This window comes from Bufo gargarizans, chromosome 3 (genome assembly GCF_014858855.1).
Source record: "Bufo gargarizans isolate SCDJY-AF-19 chromosome 3, ASM1485885v1, whole genome shotgun sequence".
In the NCBI taxonomy this organism is placed as follows: Eukaryota; Metazoa; Chordata; class Amphibia; order Anura; family Bufonidae; genus Bufo; species Bufo gargarizans.
The window spans coordinates 464,326,392-464,347,212 of record NC_058082.1 but is presented as its reverse complement, the minus strand read 5'-3'; the positions used below and the strand labels follow the sequence as shown (position 1 = coordinate 464,347,212).

At 41.9% G+C, this 20,821-nt stretch overlaps 1 protein-coding gene across 2 annotated transcripts in view; it reads left to right on the top strand.

Moving 5' to 3' along the window:
• SPAG5 (sperm associated antigen 5) overlaps positions 1 to 15,281 on the top strand; it is a 79,507-nt gene extending 64,226 nt beyond the window's left edge. For both annotated transcript variants that reach the window (XM_044283641.1, XM_044283640.1), the window contains 6 exons: positions 1,073 to 1,205; positions 9,766 to 9,846; positions 12,812 to 12,955; positions 13,676 to 13,750; positions 15,018 to 15,099; positions 15,179 to 15,281. In XM_044283641.1, coding sequence (XP_044139576.1) covers positions 1,073 to 1,205; positions 9,766 to 9,846; positions 12,812 to 12,955; positions 13,676 to 13,750; positions 15,018 to 15,099; positions 15,179 to 15,210 — 547 coding nt within the window. In that variant the 3' untranslated portion in view covers positions 15,211 to 15,281. The remainder of the gene's footprint in view (positions 1 to 1,072; positions 1,206 to 9,765; positions 9,847 to 12,811; positions 12,956 to 13,675; positions 13,751 to 15,017; positions 15,100 to 15,178) is intronic.
• Positions 15,282 to 20,821: the final 5,540 nt, after the last annotated feature.

Genomic DNA, 20,821 nt, shown 5'->3' with positions numbered 1-20,821 from the left:
ACTTTCACACACTTGTGGAAATGTCTCTGGAGGGCCTCGGATCTGGATATATGAGATGGAGTAGTAATCACGGGGGGTGCTTCCTGTCAGTTACTGCATTGAATTACTCTACATTCAGCCTCTACTTGTCCCAAAATCACTGACAGCAAAGAAAAAAATGTTGTATTCAACTTTACGGCAAAATAATATAAGATGGACTTTGGAATGGCCTTAAAGAGGGCCTTTCATGGGTCCAGACATTATGAAATAAGTAGCGGGTTATGTAGGGCATAGTGCAGGCATGTAAGATCACTTACTAGCTTATCTGTCTGGCGCGCCGTTCCCCCACTGTAGCAACCTTTTTTACTATTTTCTGCCTGTTATGCTAATGAATATCATCGGTACAAGGAGGAGGAGGAGGCGGCCCTGTTTCTCAATGGGCGTCTCCTTCTCCTGGCTGTAGCGCGGTCCAATTACAGCGGAGAGAAGGGGAGCATTTTTTCTCCCTGGCTGTGATTGGACCGCTCTACAGCCAAAGAGAAGGAGACGCCCATTGTTAAACGGGGGCAGTCTCCTCCTCCTCCCTGTACCGATGATATTCAATTCCATAAAAGGGGGCACAGCGGGGGAACGGAGTGCTAGACAGATAAAGCTAGTAAGTGATCTTACATGACTGCACTATACCCTACACACACCCCTACTTATTTCATCATGTCTGGACACATGAAAGATCCTCCTTTTAAAGGGACGGTAAAGCTAAAATAGTTGTGGTGTTTGAATGCTACAAAAGGGGCAGTTGATGATTCCACCCATCTTGTTGACAAGAACGTAAGCATGAAACTGGTAGTATGGAACAGGAGAACCATTTAGTTTTGTAGCAAAAAGGTCTTCTGCTAAATATTATAGTTCCTGATTTAGAATTTTGAAATGGCATAAAGTTTTTGTGAACAATATAAATGGGATTTTCTCTAGAATACCCTGTCTCCTGTGAGGCCTCTATCCACCTTCTCGCTCAATGTTCTTCCTTTCTGCCATTCTGCAGAAATAATGATGCAGTTGGAATTTTTATTTTATTTATTTATTTTCTTCTCAGTGCATCTGTAAAGGAAGAACTTCAGAGTCAAAGATTGCGGCATACATCTGAAACTCGTGTCCTCCAGGAGGAGCTTGGCAGCCTGAAAAGGAGAAATTGTGTCTTAGATGAGAAGTTAAACAGCAAAGAAAAGGTGACCGTGCAAAACTTTTAAATCTAATCAAAGGGAATGTGTCATCAGAAAATGACCTATTATTTAAATCCAGTTTTATGTTAAAAGTTTTGGTGGTTTATATGATCTACATAAAAAAACGTAATAATAAGCGTCAATTCCTGGTTTCTACAGATCACTTTTAATCATTACAGGCAGAATTATAATGACCGATATCACCAATGTATTAGATAAGACAGGATCCACCATTCACAGTAGGTGATGGTCACATCTTATCTACTTCTTCCTAGAACAACAACCTCTGTACAGGCCACAGAGCATGCCTAGAAAACTCCCATAGAAGTAAAAGGGGTACCCTCCTATCTATAATGTCTATCGACCACTGTGGCTGCTCTAAATCTCAGGCAAGATGGCAGCCCCCATAATCATGTACTGGAAAAAGAATATCTTATCAAACAGATTAGAAAAAAAGAATGTGTTACGATGCGGTTTAAAAGGAGTTATCGGGGAGGGGGGGCGGAGCTTGACTGCTCAGCAAGACGGACGTGTGTATGTGAGCTCCTCGCTGCGCCACTCTGCAGATTGGTATATTTTGCGACTACACTAACCAAATAATGGTCAAAATAGGCAAAGACAGACCTAAAGATAAGACGGACCAAGTTAAACAAGATCCGGGTCCCTCGGACATGGAGAAATATCTCCAAGAAAACTACAGCAAACCAGCGGGATCAAGTAAGATGGCGCCGGAGGAACTAGAGGAGCGGGAGATGAGTTCAGATGCCAAAGTAGAAGACGCCTTTGAAATTAGCTCTGCAACACCATCATGCAACGCCACTCAAATATCTCGTCAATTCCTGCAACAGCCTTTGCTGAAAGCACTAGCCCCGGTGCTACAAGATGTTGCTGAGATCAAAAGCGATATAAAGCACATTGGACATCGAGTTGAGGTATTAGAAAACAACCATGCGGCCATCATCTCCTATAACTGTGCCCTAGAATAACGCGGCTCAGATGGACTCGCTCATCACCTCCTTTGCCCTAATAGAGGACCAAGAGAACCGGAGCAGGCGCAAAAATATCAGGATTCGAGGCATCCCAGAAAGTGTGCTGCACGAGACTCTTCACAGGGCCGCAGATGCCATATTTACTACCCTTCTAGGAGTAGAAAGGGCTTCCGAGATCAAGATAGAGCACATTCACAGATGCCCAAGAAGGGTGAACACCCGAGGGACGTGGTGTGTGGTCTCCTAAGTTAGGCCCCTTTCACACAAGCGAGTATTTCGCGTGGGTGCGATGCGTGAGTTGAACGCATTGCACCCGCACTGAATCCTGACCCATTCATTTCTATGGGGCTGTGCAACCAAGTGTGGATGCGGTGCGATTTTCATGCATGGGTTCTAGGTGACAGTCTATTCACTGTATTATTTTCCCTTATAACATGGTTATAAGGGAAAATAATAGCATTCTGACTACAGAATGCATAGTATAATAGTGCTGGAAGGGTTAAAAAAAAATAAAAAAAAGTTAACTCACCTTATCCTCTTGTTCGCGTAGTTCGTTCCCGGTCTGTTCTTTGCTAGCTGTGGGCTTGGGCTGAATGACCTGTGGTGACGTCAGATCACATGCTCCAATCACATGGTCCATCACCATGGTGATGGAGCATGTGATCTGACATCACCACAGGTCCTTTAGCCCAAGCCCACAGCTAGCAAAGAACAGACCGGGAACGAACTACGCGAACAAGAGGATAAGGTGAGTTAACTTTTTTTATTTTTTTTAACCCTTCCAGCACTATTATACTATGCATTCTGTAGTCAGAATGCTATTATTTTCCCTTATAACCATGTTATAAGGGAAAATAATACAATCTTCAGAACATCAATCCCAAGCCCGAACTTCTGTGAAGAAGTTCGGGTTTGGGTACCAAACATGCGCGATTTTTCTCACGCGAGTGCAAAACGCATGACAATGTTTTGCACTCGCGCGGAGAAATCGCACATTTTCCCGCAACGCACCCGCCTCTTATCCGGGCAAAAAACATGACGGCCGTGTGAAAGAGGCCTTATACAGCTACTGCTGCTCTACTCAAAGCTGCCAGGGAAAGGTAAGAAATTCTCTTTGAAGGAGAGGATCATCTTGTTTCAAGATTTGGTGCCATCAACGCTCAACAAAAGAAGGGTGCTGCGCCCGCTGAAAGATCTTCTCAAGTCCAGCCAGATACCCTTCAAGTGGCTATTCCCTTTTGGACTTACCTTTTACCTCCAATGGCAAAAGATGTACAGTCCGCACCCCTGGAGATCTGCCGGCGGCGTGGTCGCTCCTGCGGACACCTCCTGTGGAAATCCCTTCATGGTTGCCAGTGGCGGCTGTCGGCGGGCCATTGCCGGAGCTGCCAGACATAGGCCGCTAGGAGAAAGTAATACAGAGGAAGAAACAAAGCCCCAGACACAAGGACACTTGATAGCTAAGTATCATGCTATTTAATAATGTAATAAGTGGAAGCAGGGCCTGCTGCCTTACACTAAGCCCTGAGATAACTAAGCTGGGTGTTATGTGAGAGTCCCGTTCCAGCTGTAATGATCACCATTTAGATCGGTAATTTAACGGGACAATACAGACTTGGACTTTAATCTATAACCTGTTTATCGGTGTTATTATCATTAGTCAGTTACACTGTTCTTAAAGTTGGCATGTCCATGAGTGGCGCCATTGACATAACTGATTATTATCAGATGTCTGCAGAGTCTGTTACTACACGTCTCACACACAGGAGGAACACATGAGATCCTTCCCGAGATCCTTTTATTATGCACCACCATGCCAATTTACCAGTTTATGAAGATAACGGTACTGTTGATCTGTTTGATTTGCCATATACATTTACTATACCTCCACTTCATTGCCCTCCCTTTTACCCTGGGTGGCCCACTGTGTATTAATTTCGGGCACCACAAAATGTCAGGCATACTAAGATGACTTCTATTAAGTGTATATCATTCAATGTTCGGGGCCTAAACACCCCACAGAAAAGATCGAAATAATATGCATGTTAAAGAAAACCAAATCTGATATCGGTTTCCTTCAGGAGACACATTTTAAAGAGGGACGTATTCCCAGCCTGCCACGAGCTCACTTTCATTCCTGGTATAATAGCTCTTATGTGAAGGCGTCGCGGGAGGTGGGGATTGCAATTTCCAAACATGTACCCTTCACACACATACTCACCCAGACTGATCCAGAGGGCCGCTATATCTTTGAGAAAGGGAAAATAGGGGGAGACTTGGTAACACTGGCCAGCCTATATGGTCCTAACAGAAGATGGGTGGAGAAGACCCTGAGAAGCTTAATCACATTTGCAGACTAGTTGGTGGGGATCTAAATGTGGCACTGGATAGATCAGAAGGTTCCTTAGGGCATTCTTAAACCTCTTTAGGAAGCATTAATAAAATGATTTATGAGTCATGCTTAGTTGACACCTGGAGATTGCTTCGCCCAACAGGGCAAGACTATACATTCTTTTCACCTACACAATTCCCTTCAACGATTAGATTATATTTTCATCTCCCATAGATTCGCTACAGCAGGCAAGCATAGACTCTATTACAGTGTCAGATCATGCTCCCGTTTTGGCTTCGGTGAATTTCATTAGTCTACCCCAGAGACGGTGGATGTGGCTATTTTAAATGAAATTTTACTAGACAAAGGAGAGGACTTAAAAGTCCCTTCAGCGAAAGCTCCAATTGTTCTTTCAGGAAAATAAACCAGGGAATACTTCAGTGGAGACAGTCTGGGAGACGCATAAAGCCATAATGAGGGGGGAGCTCATTGCTTTGGGGAGCAGAATCAAAAAAGGCAGGCAAAAGTTACTATATTCTCTGCTTGCTCAGATAGCAACTATAGAATCCCTACATAAAAGATCCAAGGCAACACAGGAACATGCAGAGTTGCTGAGGCTGAGGGGGGGGGGGGGGGAGTTAAAAAAAATATTAAATCACCTTAATGTATGTAATGCGAAGGTATGTCAGTACTCTAAGTATTGCTTTTATGCTCATGGAGACAAGGGTAGAAAACTCATGGCTAGACTCCTAAAACAGAGAAGAGACTCCACATTAATCTCCATGATCAAATCAAAAGGGGGCAAGATAGCCTTAAAGGGGTTCTGCACTTTAATTTAACTGATGATCTATCCTCTGGATGATCTATCCTCTGGATGATCTATCCTCCGATCAGCTGTTTGAGAAGGCAGTGGCGCTCCAGCAGCGCCGCGGCCTTCTCACTGTTTACCGCCGGCCCACTGACGTCACGACTAGTATCAACTAGCGTGGGCGCGGCTAAGCTCCATTCAAGTGACCCCTGCCGATTAGAAGCTGATCTATCCTCTGGATAGATAATCAGTTAAATGAAAGTGCAGAACTCTTTTTCCAACTCTTTTTTTCCTTATCAGGAATGGTACGAGGCAGGGGTGCCCTTTGTCTCCCACTCTTTATATCTTTGTTATGGAGACTCTTCTTCAAGCCATCAGAGATCACCTGGGCATACGGGGATTCCTGATCGGAGATAAGGGGCCAAGATATGTAAATGTGGCCTTTGCTGATGATCCTCTCCTCATGGTCACAAACCCTGTCGAGGCCTTCCTGCATCTGCTGGAGTTAGTTGACCTATATGGGAGCCTATCCAATTTTAAGGTTGACCACTCCAAATCCGAAGCTATGAGTGTCTCATCCCCTCAGGAGATAGTCACAACCCTAAGGCCTCAACTCCATTTAAATGGCAGGTGTCCCATATCGCCTACCTAGGGGTTAAAATACCCTCTCAGCTGGGAAAGCTGTTCCAATTAAATTACTTGCCCCTGCTCAAGGATATCCAAGCACACTTAAAATCCCTTAAGATCCCATATGTCTCATGGATGGGTCGAAAAAAAATGGTTAAAAACCTTTATTATGCCCAAACTATTATATGTACTGCAAATGCTGCCTGTCTTTCTGCCCAGCTCTTTCTTTACAATAAGAGAGATTTTTTTCTAACTTCCTATGGAGTGGGAGAAAACCAAGAATAACCTCCCAAAGGTTAATACTAAGAAAAGAGCAGGGTGGGTTTGGCCTAAAAAGATGGCTCCAAATTCAAATCCCCAATTCAAGCCCTAGGCAATGAAATAGAACTAGCATGCCTCACACGTGCAGAGAGCTGGTCTGTGGTGTCTCAACACCTCTCCCATAGAGGACAATCCACTCCTGAGAGGAACAGCATCTGTGTTACGAAATATAAATAGAGATCACAACCTCCTTGGAAGACCATCCTTACATATGCCAGCAGACCTTATCCCTTTTTCTGTCAGACCAGGAGCCACTGACATTGCTCCGATATGGGAAAAATTTAGGAACCACACAGTAGAAGACTTTTTATAGAAGAACCATCTAAAGCTGAAGAGGTTCATCAACCTATTCCTCAGGCCCTTGGGCGTAGTGACTTCCTAGACACTTAAGAAATTCACTCTATTGGAAAACTATTATTTAAGAATATAGGGAAGGATAGGGAAAGGACATGGTTTGAGAAACTAATGAATAAAGACTCTATCCCAAGAAAACTAATCTCGCATTTATACCTCAGCCTACTGACACCAAAGACCAAAGTCACACCTCAGTACATACAGACATGGGCTTCAGAGCTGGGAAGAGGCTTTTTAGAAACCGATACCCTGCATATGCACTCATAATCTCATGGGTTCTCGAGGTGTGTTAGGGTTCAAGAGCACGCTTATAAAGTCCTGACACAATGGTACAAGCCCCCTCCCAAACAATTGTACTCAAGAGGTCTCCGGGACTCAGATAAATCCAGGAGATGCAGATCAGGGATAGGCTCATTGAGTCATATAGTTTGGTTTTGCCCTAAGATAGTACCTTTCTGGTCAGAAATCACAGGCTTAATCAACAAAATACTAACACACGCCCCACCAAATTAACTCCAGAAGCTGTCCTCCTATGGCTACCCACTCCAGATTTGCAGCCCTCCAAGGGGAACCTACTCACCACCTAATCCAGGCAGCGAGACTTTTAGTCCCAATGAGATGGTTAAGTGAGGATCCACCCACGGTGGAACAACGGAGAGATAAAGGCGATCAGATGTACTGATTTGGAGGAGCTGGCCAGTTGGGAAGAAAGGAGGCATGACAAATTCTTAAAGATGTGGAGCCCATGCAGAACATATAAATTTAATTCCCTCTGAGCTAAAATATGTGAAAGTATGCTCACTCTGGAATGGGTACTGCACGGACAGCAGGATCCTCATAGGTCATCTTTACCAATAATTAAATGTTCTTGCATGGCAAGACCACTTACTGTTATCTTGCATATATATTCTTATTATTGTAGCCAAATTTACCACCTAACTCCTCCCAGTTATTACACTACATAGACGGTAATATACCGAAACGTGCGGATTGTTCCCGATTTGTTGTGCTATTACTTAGTGGAACATTTCGCCGAATGGTTCACAAAATATCGGTGTATTTGTGGCGAAATTGGTCCCATAGGAATGAATGGCGGAATGTTCAAAACTAGAGTGGGAGCTGACAAAAGCTAGAGTGCGAGCTGAAAAATCAGGACATGATTTCTAAACTGCCACCACTCCCTCATTTTCAAGCCCTCCTACACAAATCTTATATCAAAACGTTCAGCTATCCCTGCTGCCACTAAAAATGTCCACGGCTAAGCCATAGTCCTGATAGTTTTCACAATATGACCATTTGATTGCAACTCACGCTTTGACATTCATTGAAAAACCACTCTAGCCACCTCAAATTTGAAGGGCAATTTCTAAACTGCGACTGTGCCTTCATTTTTAATATTTCAGAGACATACAATGCATCAATATAGGTCTGGGTCTTGCGATTCTCACAATATAAAGCTCTTCGCTGTAGGATTTATCATTTTTAAACTACAACCGTTGAAGATGGCAACTGCCAGTGAAGTGAGCTAGTTGGAGCAGTTTGTTTTTAACCGCTCTTCTCTGCCCTTGCTGTGGAGTGAGTTGCCATAGGAACACAGGTGTGTGAGCAGCCAGCAGAGTGACAAAAGCTAGAGTGTGAGCTGAAAAATCCCTCATTTTCAAGCCCACCTACACAAATCGGCTGCTTATGTTTTTATAAATGTATGTTTTAATGCAATTGGGAAACACTTTGGGCAACAACATTGCAATTAAATGTGCTATATAAATAAATAAAAGTAAAAATGCATTTCTCACTCTATCAAGCTTGCCATGTGCACTTTTTAAATTTGATCAATTGATTAGTGTAATGTTTACTATTTTTTACTCACTCCAAACACTCCACACAGTTACTCTGCCCACTCCATAAAGTTACTCTGCCCAGTCGAACCTTTCCACAGTTACTCAAGCCACTCCACCCAGTTACTCCGCCCACTCCAGTTGTAGACTACTGGTGGAGGCAAGAACACTTCACACAATTTCCCCCAAAATTGTAGCTTTTCTAGTTGTAATATGTTCTGTTTTCATAATACAAATCATTATGCCATTAACCCGGCACCCCCGCCAATCAGCTCACCTCTTCCTAGGCCATGTGACATCACATGGCCTAGTTGCAGTGCAGCCCCATAAAAGTGAATGGAGCTGCACTGTGCTTGGAAAGCTTCGAGGAGCATGGCGGATTGGGGGTGGTGCCGGGACTCTGACCCCTGCCAATCTGATAATGATGACCTATTCTGAGTGTAGGTCATCATTATCATTTACCGTATCCCCCCTTTAACTGGCAGAAGAAAATTATAGGTGACACATTCCCTTTGAACGTTCCTATCAGGATAAGTCCACAATTTACTTTAAAGGGGTTGTTGGTTTTTGTAATATTGATGACCTATTCTCAGGACTGCCGGCACCCCCCAACAATCAGAGAACTTTTATTTTTTATTTTTGAACTGTTTAGCTCACTATCATGATTGCAGTGTTTAGCAGTAAAATTACAACTCCACCGTTTCCATTCACTTAAAGGCAACCGGTCACCTGGATTTTGAGTATAGAGCTGAGGACATGGGTTGCTAGATGGCCACTAGCACATCCACAGTACCCAGTCCCCATAGCTCTGTGTGCTTTTATTGTGTCAAAAAACGATTTGATACATATGCAAATTAACCTGAGATGAGTCCTGTCCCCGACTCATCTCACGTACAGGACTCCTCTCAGGTTAATTTGCATATGTATCAAATCGGTTTTTTGACACAATAAAAGCAATGGGGACTGGGTATTGTTGATGTACTAGTGGTGATCTAGCAGCCCATGTCCTCAGCTCTATGCACAAAATCCAGGTGACAGGTTCCCTTTAAATGAGGAGGCTCTGTTCTATTCACTCGATTAGGAAGGCGCTTTCCTATTGAATGGAAAGGAGGAGCTATAATAACAAATGTGGACAGCCCCTTTAAGGGATTAGTTTGTATTCAAAAAGTATATACTTAAACATGCTTATACAGTTTTTGCATCCTTTTGCCATGAATTTGTATGTATTGAATACATTAGTTGTATGACAGATGTGATGTGGCTAGAGACTTGATAAATTATGCACCTCGTTTGTCTGCAGTGCATCAGTGAGCTCCAGGAGGTTGTGAATCAGCAAGAACAGAAGATATTTCAGCAGTTTAGTACGGCTAAAGAAAGCGAGGTAATCTTCCAGTGGACATTAATTACTTGTCTTCCCTCAACCTTAGAGGTTGTGTCACTTCAGCAAGTGGCATTTATCCTGTAGAATAAGTGAATACAAGGCACTTACTAATGTATTGTGATTGTCCATATTGCCTCCTTTGCTAACTGGATTCATTTTTCCATTACATTATACACTGCTCGTTTCCATGGTTACGACCACCCTGAAATCCAGCAGCAGTGGTTGTGCTTGGCTTCTAGCACATAAGCTAGTGCTTTTTCCTAACGTGAGCAAGCACAGTCACCACTGCTGGATTAAATGGTAGTCGAAACCATGGAAACAAACCGTTTATAATGTGATGGACAAATCACAATACATTAGTAAGAGCCTTGTATTAACTTTCTTTACATAATAATTATTTGCTGAAGTGACACAAACCCTTTAACAATACCAGGGACTGCATATGGTTTTCTGATGCTTCTGTCAAAGCCATCACAACTTATCACTGACCTTGCCTTTAACCACTTCGCGACCAGGTGTATGTACAAAAATATATAAAATCTATGACCCTTGGAATTTGGAGACTTTAAACCATTTTTATTTTTTACAATAGGATATGCCATTTGAATCACTGCAATTACTGATAGATATTCACAATTGCGTCACTGATGGATACGATTCAGTTATTTTCAGGGACGCTAAAATGAAAATAACTAACAAACTTTATTTTCGTACTTTGCTTAAAACAAAGGGGGTCACGCTTCTAATCGCCTAGAAAAACCCAATACCATAAATAGGAGTAGCATGTAATTCACTCTGCTGAACTAGGTGGGTGCCTATATCCATGTACTAACACTGCTGCTCCTATATGAATTAGGATCATTAGTGAGGGATACCAGGCTCAGGTAGAGGCTAAACTGAATCTTGCTCACTATTAGGGCTCGTTCACACAACCGTGCCGTTTTTTGCGGTCCGCAAATTGTGGATCCTGCAATTTGCGAAACAGGAGGCCCATTACAGAAATGCCTATTGTCTGCAAAACGGACAGGAATAGGACATGCCTCATAATTTTTGCAGGGCCACGGAACGGAGCAACTGATGCGGACAGCAGACGGAGTGCTGTCCGCATCTTTGTGGACCCATTGAAATGAATGGTTCCGTATAAGGAACACCAAATACGGCCCGTATACGGAACACAAAAAACTTTCGTGTGAACGAGCCCTTAGTGTTACCAGTTAACAAGAGCACCGGTATAATCCTTAAAAACCCTCACTACTAACTTGAATAAAATAATTATAGCTGCCTGTTACGTATTGATGTCGTCTGTTAATACTGGCTACAGTAGAACTCTTGCTCAACGCGTTTCCAGTTGGAAGACCTCATCTGTAGCCCTTTCCCCGTTACAGCCAATACTGCCTATATCCGTACAGACAAACAAACATAAATATGAGCACGCCACCTCTCGCATGTTGCAGCGCTCCCGGCACTAGTGCGGCCATGAAGCGGCCGCCAGAACCACAATGTTTTAACCCCTGTGGCTCCACCCCTAACTAGCGGCCCAGCCAATCAGCCGACACTCCCCTGATTCTGTAAGATTATAATCCGGGTGACACAAAAAAGGACCAGGGCACTATAAATTCAATGAGGACCCTCAACCTATGATGATAGACATCCTGACGGCTGCCCACTACTTCGCTACCCTAACTGCAGACGTCGGTACATATTATAATACAGATGAACCCAGTGGCAAGTAAATATATTCCCTGCTCACCTGTATTCATACAACGTGTCGACAATGGTATAGAATAGTATGGGTACAAAACACAACTAGTGTATAATCCCATACTTTAGGTACCAGCTGATGCATTAGTTCCATCTACCCCTCAGTGTCAGATCATGACTGGGTACCACTATGATGATGAGATGGGGGGCTTCACAACCCTACCTGATTAAATGTCATAATTGAATAGTACATGTGGGTGAAATCAGCACCGGACTGTGGCATCACTTACCACAATCCCTGTACTGGTGTCTCTATAATAACCTGGATCACATACTGATTTGTCGCCCTGGTCACCAGTATTAAACATTGTAGAAGCGTAAAAGATGTCAATGAGTTGCTTGATTCGCAGAAAACACAACAGAGGTGTATCGGAGCACCGAGAGGTATTGTCACATCACATATTAAAGAAAGCAACTATAGTAAATGTGATCGTTTAGACCATCAGGTCGAACCGTTCTGAGGCGCAAAGTCCATTGGGCCTCTTTTTGGAGCAACTCCCAGCTGGTTCAGCAGGGCGAATTACATGCTACTCCTCTTTATGGTATTGGGTTTGAAGTGTGACCCCCCTTTTTTTTAAGCAAAGCAAAGTACGAAAATTAAAGTTTTGGTTTTGTTATTTCATTTTAGCGTCCCTAAAAATAACTGTGAAGGATATGCAATTTACTCAAAAGCAGTACGGTTTAAAAAATATATATACATATTTGATATTATTTGGAAGTGTCAAATTCAATGTTTTTTTTTTTAATAACTTCAGAAAGAACTATTATAAATGACTCAATAAGTTGTATCTAACCCAAATTAGGGCCATTGAAAAATACAGCGCATCGTACCAAAAAGCCATTATACGGCTACTTCAAGGTTTAAAAAAATTTTACTCGCATGGATCCAGAGATCTCTCCAATCATTCTTTAAGTAGGCAGCTAGGGAGCATGTCCTTTCTGCCACAGCTCTCTCCCTTTTTAATTATCACAACTTCTAAAAGTAGATCTGGCTGGTGGCAGTTAAAGGATAGAACTGAGCATGTGTGACCCAGCTGATTCAGCTCAGTAGCAGGACATGCATATTACTATCCAGACTGAAAACCAGGGGTCATCTTTTAAGAAAGTAATATATAAAACAAAAGTCGTTTTTCATGCTGAATTATATTTGTGTGGACAACCCCTTTAAGTGATGGAAGATTTCTATAACCTAATGTTTTATTAGGTCCTTATTCGGGAAATTGCAGAGTTGCAGATGTCTTTAAAGGTGTGTGAAAATCAGGTAGAAGTCTTGAAGCAAGAACTAGCACAGAATTCCACAGAGGCCGCAAGAAACTGGATTCAAGAGAAGCTGCTCTTACACAAGGATGTGAGTCTGATTTCTGACCGTGTGTGTTGCTTCTTGTGGATTCCACCGGGGTCCTCCAACAGTCTAATGGCTATAACATAAAGGTGCCTCGTGGTCAGTTATCCTAATCTCACCATAGAATAATGGGCAACAGTAAAGAAAATAGACCAGCAGCACAATCCTCACCGTCCTCAGACTAAGGGCTCATGCACACAAACGTATTTTCTGTCCGTGTTTTTTTTTTTGTTTGTTTTTTTTGCAAACTGTATGCAGAACCATTCATTTCAATGGGTCCGCAAAAAAAAAAAAAAAAAACGGAAGTTACTTCATGTGCATTCCGGTCCACAAAAAGAATAGAACATGTCCTATTATTGTCCGTATTACAGACAAGGACAGTACTGTTCTATTAGGGGCATGCTGTTCCGCAAAATGCAGAATGCACACGGATGTCATCCATATTTTTTGCGGACTGTGAAATTCATACGGACGCGTGCATGAGCCCTAATCAAGACTTTCAAACAACAAATCCTGGTTCTTAGGTGATATTGAATAAAAAGCGCAGCACTGCAGAAATAATCTTCCGACCTTTATTTTTATTCCCATGAACATAAGCTAGAAATGAAGATGAAGGTTTGAAGATTATTTCTGGAGGGCTGTGTTTTTTCTTCTATATGAGCTTATATATTTTTATTTTTTTTCCTTTCATTTTATCCATCTTAATGTTGTATTTGTCGTCCTTAGTTAACTACATTGAGACTGAAACTAGTTGACGCCGAATCTTCAAAGTCTGAAGCTATTCAGCGGCTGTTGAGACATGTAAGTATTCTCCACATTGACCAGCTTCCTTACACACATTACTCTTCTGCTTGACGTTTTTCCCCAGCATCCTATACGGTTAACTCTATAAGACAGTAGCTGTAAGAAGAAACTGTGTGCCTAATTTGTAATGCTAATTGTAAACTTAGAAATATTGCCTGGGTTTAAAAAAATAATATAAAACTGTAATCCTGGACAGCTTTTAATTGTATGTAATGAGAGGGAGAGTGTTAAAGAGAATCTGTCACCACGAAATGCAGTGCTACCTGCAGGCAGCATGTTATACAGCAGGAGGAGCTGAGCAGATTCATCTATAGTTTTGCGGGAAAAGATTCAGTAATGCTTATCATTTTATGCATTTAAATCTCCGCTCTTTCTGAGCTGAAAGCGGCTCGGTCACCAGTATCAACCGTATTTAACCAGACATGCTGTCAGGTAGGGCTCATCATGCTGATTAAAACTATACCTTTCTTTTGTCTGTATGCGAAACAGCTGCAGAGATATGTGTTTTTATTCATATGCCAATCAGCAACTGGAGCACCAGGAGGCGAGGCTGAATCATTTGAGCACTGCTTTGTCACACCCCCTGTGCTTTGCACACTCCCCTCTTCCCTTGATTGACAAGCGTCTCCTCTCGATTGCTGAAGATGGGCTGAACTACAGGTGCAGTCCAAATAAATGCTTTCAACTAAATCCAATCTTGTGGACTGCAGATGTTACTCAATTGTTCAAATCAGTTGCGCTACAAAAAGTCACAGGGTAGCCAAGTTGTAAGTGGGTTCCCTAATACAGTTCTCCTCTCGACTCGCTCAAAGTCGCGCCTACTGTATGCATATCTGCTTATTGAAAAACAAAACAATTTAAAATGGCAATCCTAACTGGACCTTGGTTCCGAGTTACCACTTTGTATTGCCATTTTAAATAGTTTTTCAATACGCAAATATGCGTGACTTTAGCCGAAACGAACTTTGACTCCAAGGAGCCAATACATTTTAATGCTGTATGGAGACCGCATTAAAATGTAAGTATTTGAACGAATCAACTTCTGTTCTATAATGCGAAAGTTGATTCGCTCACGCCTAATCATGCCCCATCAGCATGTCATATTTTCAGGATTTCCTTTGCATTGAGCGGGTGATATAATTAGTGTCAATGCATCAGGACTCATTCTGTGGGGATATTCTTGAATCATGACAGGTAGAAGCCCATAAAATGGGAGGCATTATGGACAATCCTGGTCATACTGTATCTGTGTTGTCTGTTGTAGAAGGATATACTGAAATCGAATCTAGCTTTATCAGGAGGCAGAAGTGCGGAAACTGGACCACATTGTTGTAAGAATACGACAGGTAAGATGGTGACTAGATGATTCTGGGGTAAATGCTCATGGTCATTGTGATAACGTAATGTTCTCCTTTTATTTTGTAGGTTCTCATTTCTATACCAGAAGTTGTAACTAACTGCGATAAACTGCAACAGTTATTGGATTTCCTAAAATAGAGGATCGGCTCAAAGGAGAACCTGCCAGAAGGAAAAAAAAATATATACCAAAACAAGCCAGCTACGTTTTATTTAAAGCTTCGTTTACAAGTTATCAGTGCTTTAAATATTCAGCACTGAAGCCTGTAGTAACTCTGCATCCTGTGTCCTCATGACAAACTCCCTGCCTGGTCTCTGGCAAGTTCAGTGTTATCACAGGGCCACTGTCTTAATCCAGGTGGCCATCCACATTGACATTCACAAACACGACTGCTACTGTTATTCAAGCTTATTAGAACTTGATCATAACATGAATGGCCTCATGCACACGAGCCGTTGTGTGTTTTGCGTATCCGCAAAACACGGATGGCGTCTGTGTGCGTTCCGCAAATTGCGGAACGGCACGGACAGCCATTGATATAACTGCCTATTCTTGTCCGCAAAACGGACAAGAATAAGACAGGTTATATTTTTTGGGCAGACCACGGAACGGAGCAACGGATTCGGACAGCACACTGAGTGCTGTCCGCATCATTTGCGTCCCCGTTGAAGTGAATGGGTCCGCATCCAAGCCGCAAAAACTGCAGCTCGGATGCGGACCAAAGCAACGGTTGTGTGCATGAGGCCAATATCAATGAGAGAAATTCTTAAAAATGTCTTTATTGCTTTAAATAGCCAATTAAAGCTATAATTTCTCATGAGCAGTCTAAAGCCCGTATTACACCTGCCGATTTTTCGTCAGATGATTGGTAACGAGCGTTGGAAGTAACACTAGTTAGCGATCATCTGGCAGTGTAATACTGCCGCCAATGAATGAGCAAACACTCGTTCGTCGGGCAATCAATTTTTTTTTTTTTTAAAGGTTAAAAAAAAAAAAAAAACATTGTTTACAGGTGGCAGATCAGTGGTGTCTAATCCATGATCTGTTGTCGGCAAGCAATGATTCAGTATAGGAATGAGCGATGGCATAACGATCGCTCCTCCCTATACTGAGGAGGAGTTCGCTGCATGCAGTAGCAGTGGTCTCCTCCACTAGCGAGCAGACGATTGCCGAGAGGGAAGGCTTCTCTCCTGACAATTGCCAGTTAAATCGGGCTGTCTAATACGGCCACACAGCACAAATACCGTTTTTATAAATCGCTATTATGCCTCTCAATTCCTGGCAAAACTGCATTGAAATAAATGGAGGGCCATACAGAATAGTATATTTATTTGGCATCTCTGCACCTTTTCTTTCACCCGTGGCATTTCCATTGGGCGAAAAAAATGGATAACGTTTTTCTGTCCAGAAATGTGTCAGCAAGCTCCAAGTATAAAGTGCCATGTTGGAGAATATGGCACATGCTTTCATGTAATTACATATTAATGTACCGCCAGTAAATTGAACCTTTCCTATCTCAGGCAAGAAGTGTTATCATGGGGAAAATAAAAGCGGCTACACCGTGACTGTAATTTCAAGCACTGATATCTGGTCCTTCTCTTTCTATGTAAAGTTGTAGTATCCTGCACTTAGTGCTTTTACAATGTTAATATATGTATATTATTGTTCATATGTATTTCTTGAGTTAAATAATATTTTAAATATAAAAAAAGTTTTGGAAAACCTTTTTCATGTAACTTTGTCTACATGGGCTGAAACACACAAGTGCACGTATCCGAAGACTTCCTGCGCACAGTGCAGACTTGTATGCAGTAAGTCCACATCAAAACGCAAAACCAGATGTAAATCAGCGCTGTTTATCACGGATTTCGTGCATCTTTTATTTTTTGTGGATTTTAACAACTCCATTGACGTCTATGGGAAACCACATTACATCAGCCGCAGATCGGCACAAACAATTGACATGCTGCAGATTTTAAAGGCCGCACCACAGGTCAATATCTGCGCATACAAAATATACACGAGATCTGGCAAATCTCATTCACTTTGCTGTTACTGTATTATGCTGCAGATTTTCCACACAAAAAACTGTGTATAATCCACACCGTGCGCAGATACTCTAATAGTGTGGGTAAAACACTTGGTACAAACTGAGAAATCTGGACTCCAATATGCTAAAAGTACAGATCGTGGGTTGGCAGAACTTGCCCAATCTAGGACAGGCTGCTTCACTCTTGATAGTCTGACACAAGTCGAGCCTTGACTCTTTTTGTCAGCTCCATAGTCATTGAATGGAGCAGCAAGACGCATGCTCGACCACCACTCCATTCAAACTCCTGATTGCGATCATGTAATGAATAGGAAGGGGGATGATGGACCCCCATTCTAGTAATCTGTGGGGGCTTCCGCATTCAGTCAGCAAATCAGTGGATGGCTGATCATTATCCATTTTTGGGAAAGCCACAATAAATGGTTCCGAGGTTTCTTTCTCTGCCCTTGTTCCAGTGGCAGTGATTAGTAATCTGGTTTAGGGCTCATGCACATCACTGTATGTATTGTGTGGTAAAAAAAAAAAGTGACACGTCCGTGTTTCATACGTATTTTTGCGGATCAATTGTAACCATGCTCGCCATTCTCCGCAAAACGGATAAGAATAGGATATGTTCTTTTTTTTTTTTGCAGAATGGACTTGCGGACATACGAATACGAAATGCACGCAGATTTATTTTTATTTTTTTTGTGGCCCCATTGAAATGAATGGTTCGGCATATGGGCCGCAATAAAAAAAAAAATGAAACGGACATTGACAAAAAAAAAAAGTGCCATGCGCACTTGAGGGCAGCAGTTAAACCAAGCCTTTCCTCTAGTTGCTAGTGCAGATGTCACCTGTCCCAGATGATCAGTATTTTACATGGAGCAGCAACCATATCATAGTGTCTCAATCTAACTGTACTTACAACATCAGTAGCAAAAGCTGGCTATATGCATTATAGTTTTTCACTAATGTGTGTGAGACTCTTAACTCACTCCCGACCAAATGATGTCAAGGAAAAGAAGGATCAGTTGAATTAAAGGAAATGTGTCACTAAATTTTTTATCTGCCAGTTAAATGCAGATAGTGGCAAATATCCTTTTTTTGTAATCTATTTTTTTTTTTTTTTTTTTTTTCTGATTGCAAATTTATTTATTCTATTTCCTGAACATGATTATGGGGGCGGCCATCTTGCATGAGCTTTTCTTAACCACTTCCTGATCACCCATTGACTAAAAACTTCCTGGGCGGTCGGGTTTCTCTGATCGGACGTTTCTAAACATCTTTTCAGAGAAAGTAGCTACACTCTAATCGTGCAGCTGTCGAGCATAGGGCCCACTGTCAGTGACACATTTTGTGTGTACTGATAGGACGGCGGCCATTTTATTTCTCCTAATGATTGCTCCCTAGACAAAACAAGCCATTCTAAGTAATGAAAGGTATTTGTGAATACATTTATTACAAAATAATATTTAAGTATTTTTCAATTTTTTTATTCCTGGAGAACCCAGTTAACATTTCTACAACCAGTTTTGAACAATTTGACTGGTGTAGTTTCTGAAATGGGGTCATTTATGGGTGGTTTTCTACTGTGTAAGCCCCACAAAGTGACTTCATAACCAAACTGGTCCTTAAAAAAAAAAAGTTGATTTTGAAAATTTTCTTAAAAATGTTAAATTGCTTTTAAAACCTTCTAACGTCCTTAAAAAAAAATTACATTACTAAAATGATTTTCACAGTTCAGACAATAACCCGTCTGCAGGTCTTATGTGTTTGGGGTGGCAAATTCCAATTAACAATGTCACAGGTAACCACCCTTAAAACTTAACTTTTAATATCTATCTAAAATAGCTACAAACCCTCCAACACAAACCACTTAACAGTAAAATAAGAAAACAAGATGGAAGATATCATTAGGTTGATACTTAGCTTTGGGGCTAGGAATGGCAGAGATTGGGCCTAATATATAGCTATGGGCTCTCTCCCCATAGCTGACCCTCTCACTAATTGTGCCCTGCTTACAAACGGAATAGCCACCCCAATAGGGGCGATCCCGTATCAGGAACCTCCTGAATGTCCTTGGATGGCCCTGAGTCGGGGTGTCCCTGGTAGCTATTGTATGCTAACCTGTTAGTTAAACGTTATTGTAATGGCTAACGACTGAAGGTACAAAAAAACTAAAGCCAAATATACCATAAAAAGTAATAAAAGTTTTAGAGACCGATCATGAAATGATTAGTCTATCTCCTGCTTATACTTGTAGATACATACTATTAGTGGTCAGATAGCACATAATCCCATAGTCTAGCTAAACAGAATGTGTGACATCACCTAGAGTTGGTGGTATCAATATCCCTTTATTTCATAGATAATATGATGCCATCTAGGTTGATGACACCATTGTCCTGACGCGTTTCACCCTTACTGTACTCGGGTTCATCAGGGAACCAAATTGTATTCAGAAACAGGGGTATTAATAGTGCCCTAGTATCTAAATGATATTTAAATTGGTAGTTATGACATTGATAAATATTTGTCTACTTGCGTATCACGGATGAGGGCGTTATACCCGCTATCTCCATGTAGTAGCAGTCACCTGGTTATGGTTGGCTTTGAGTTGTAACATGCAGAAAGATGTCTGTATTACCATGTGTAGTACTGACTAATTGCCGGGGTCCAGTAATCAGAAGAACATAATGGTACTTCAGTGGTGTCTCTGCCGACCTTTTTGGATGGTAAATCTACGGGGCCCAGTGCGTATATGATAACTCTGAACCAGTGACACTGCCATCTTTATAGCAATGTTTTCTGTCAGCGTCCGATGGCCTCCCGGCGTCTGCAACATTACAGACTCAACATACAATGTCCCAGACTCAGATCCAGCCAATCAAGGCCACTTCTCTGGTAAAATAGCCGGATTAGTTGCTAGTTGACAGCTATTCCTGACTATTATATATAAGGACTTGTCTTATCTGTCTTAGGCTACTTTCACACTGGCGTTGTGGTTTCCGTTTGTGAGATCCGTTCAGGGCTCCCACAAGCGGTCCAAAACGGATCATTTTTGCCCTTAATGCTTTCTCAATGGATAAGGATCCGCTCAGTTTGGCTCCGTTCAGTCTCCATTCCGCTTTGGAGGCAGACACCAAAACACTGCGTGCAGCGTTTTGGTGTCCGTCTGACGAAACTGAGCCAAACGGATCACACACAATGTAAGTCAATGGGGACGGATCCGTTTTCACTGACACAATCTGGTTGCTTATTTTTCTTAAATCTTCATTTTCTGTTATTTTGTATGATGTTTTGGGGCTTTTGGAACAGATTACTCAAGATACAATGGTCATCCTGGAACCAATTAATATTGTATCTTGAGGGATCACTGCATACCAATAAAAGCAATAATACCAATCCGTCCTGGTTCAGCAAAAAACGCTTCCGTCATAATAATACAACCATCTGCATCTGTTCTGAACGGATCGGGTTGTATTATCTCTAAAATAGCCAAGATGCATCAGTCTCTAAAACCATCGTAAGTCAATGAGGTACAGATCCGTTTTCTTTTGTGTTTGAGAAAATCTGATCCGCAACATATTACGGACAGCGTTATTCTTTTCGCAATGGGAACGCAACCAAACGGAACAGAATGTATTCTGGTGCACTCAGTTTCATGTAGTTTAGTTTT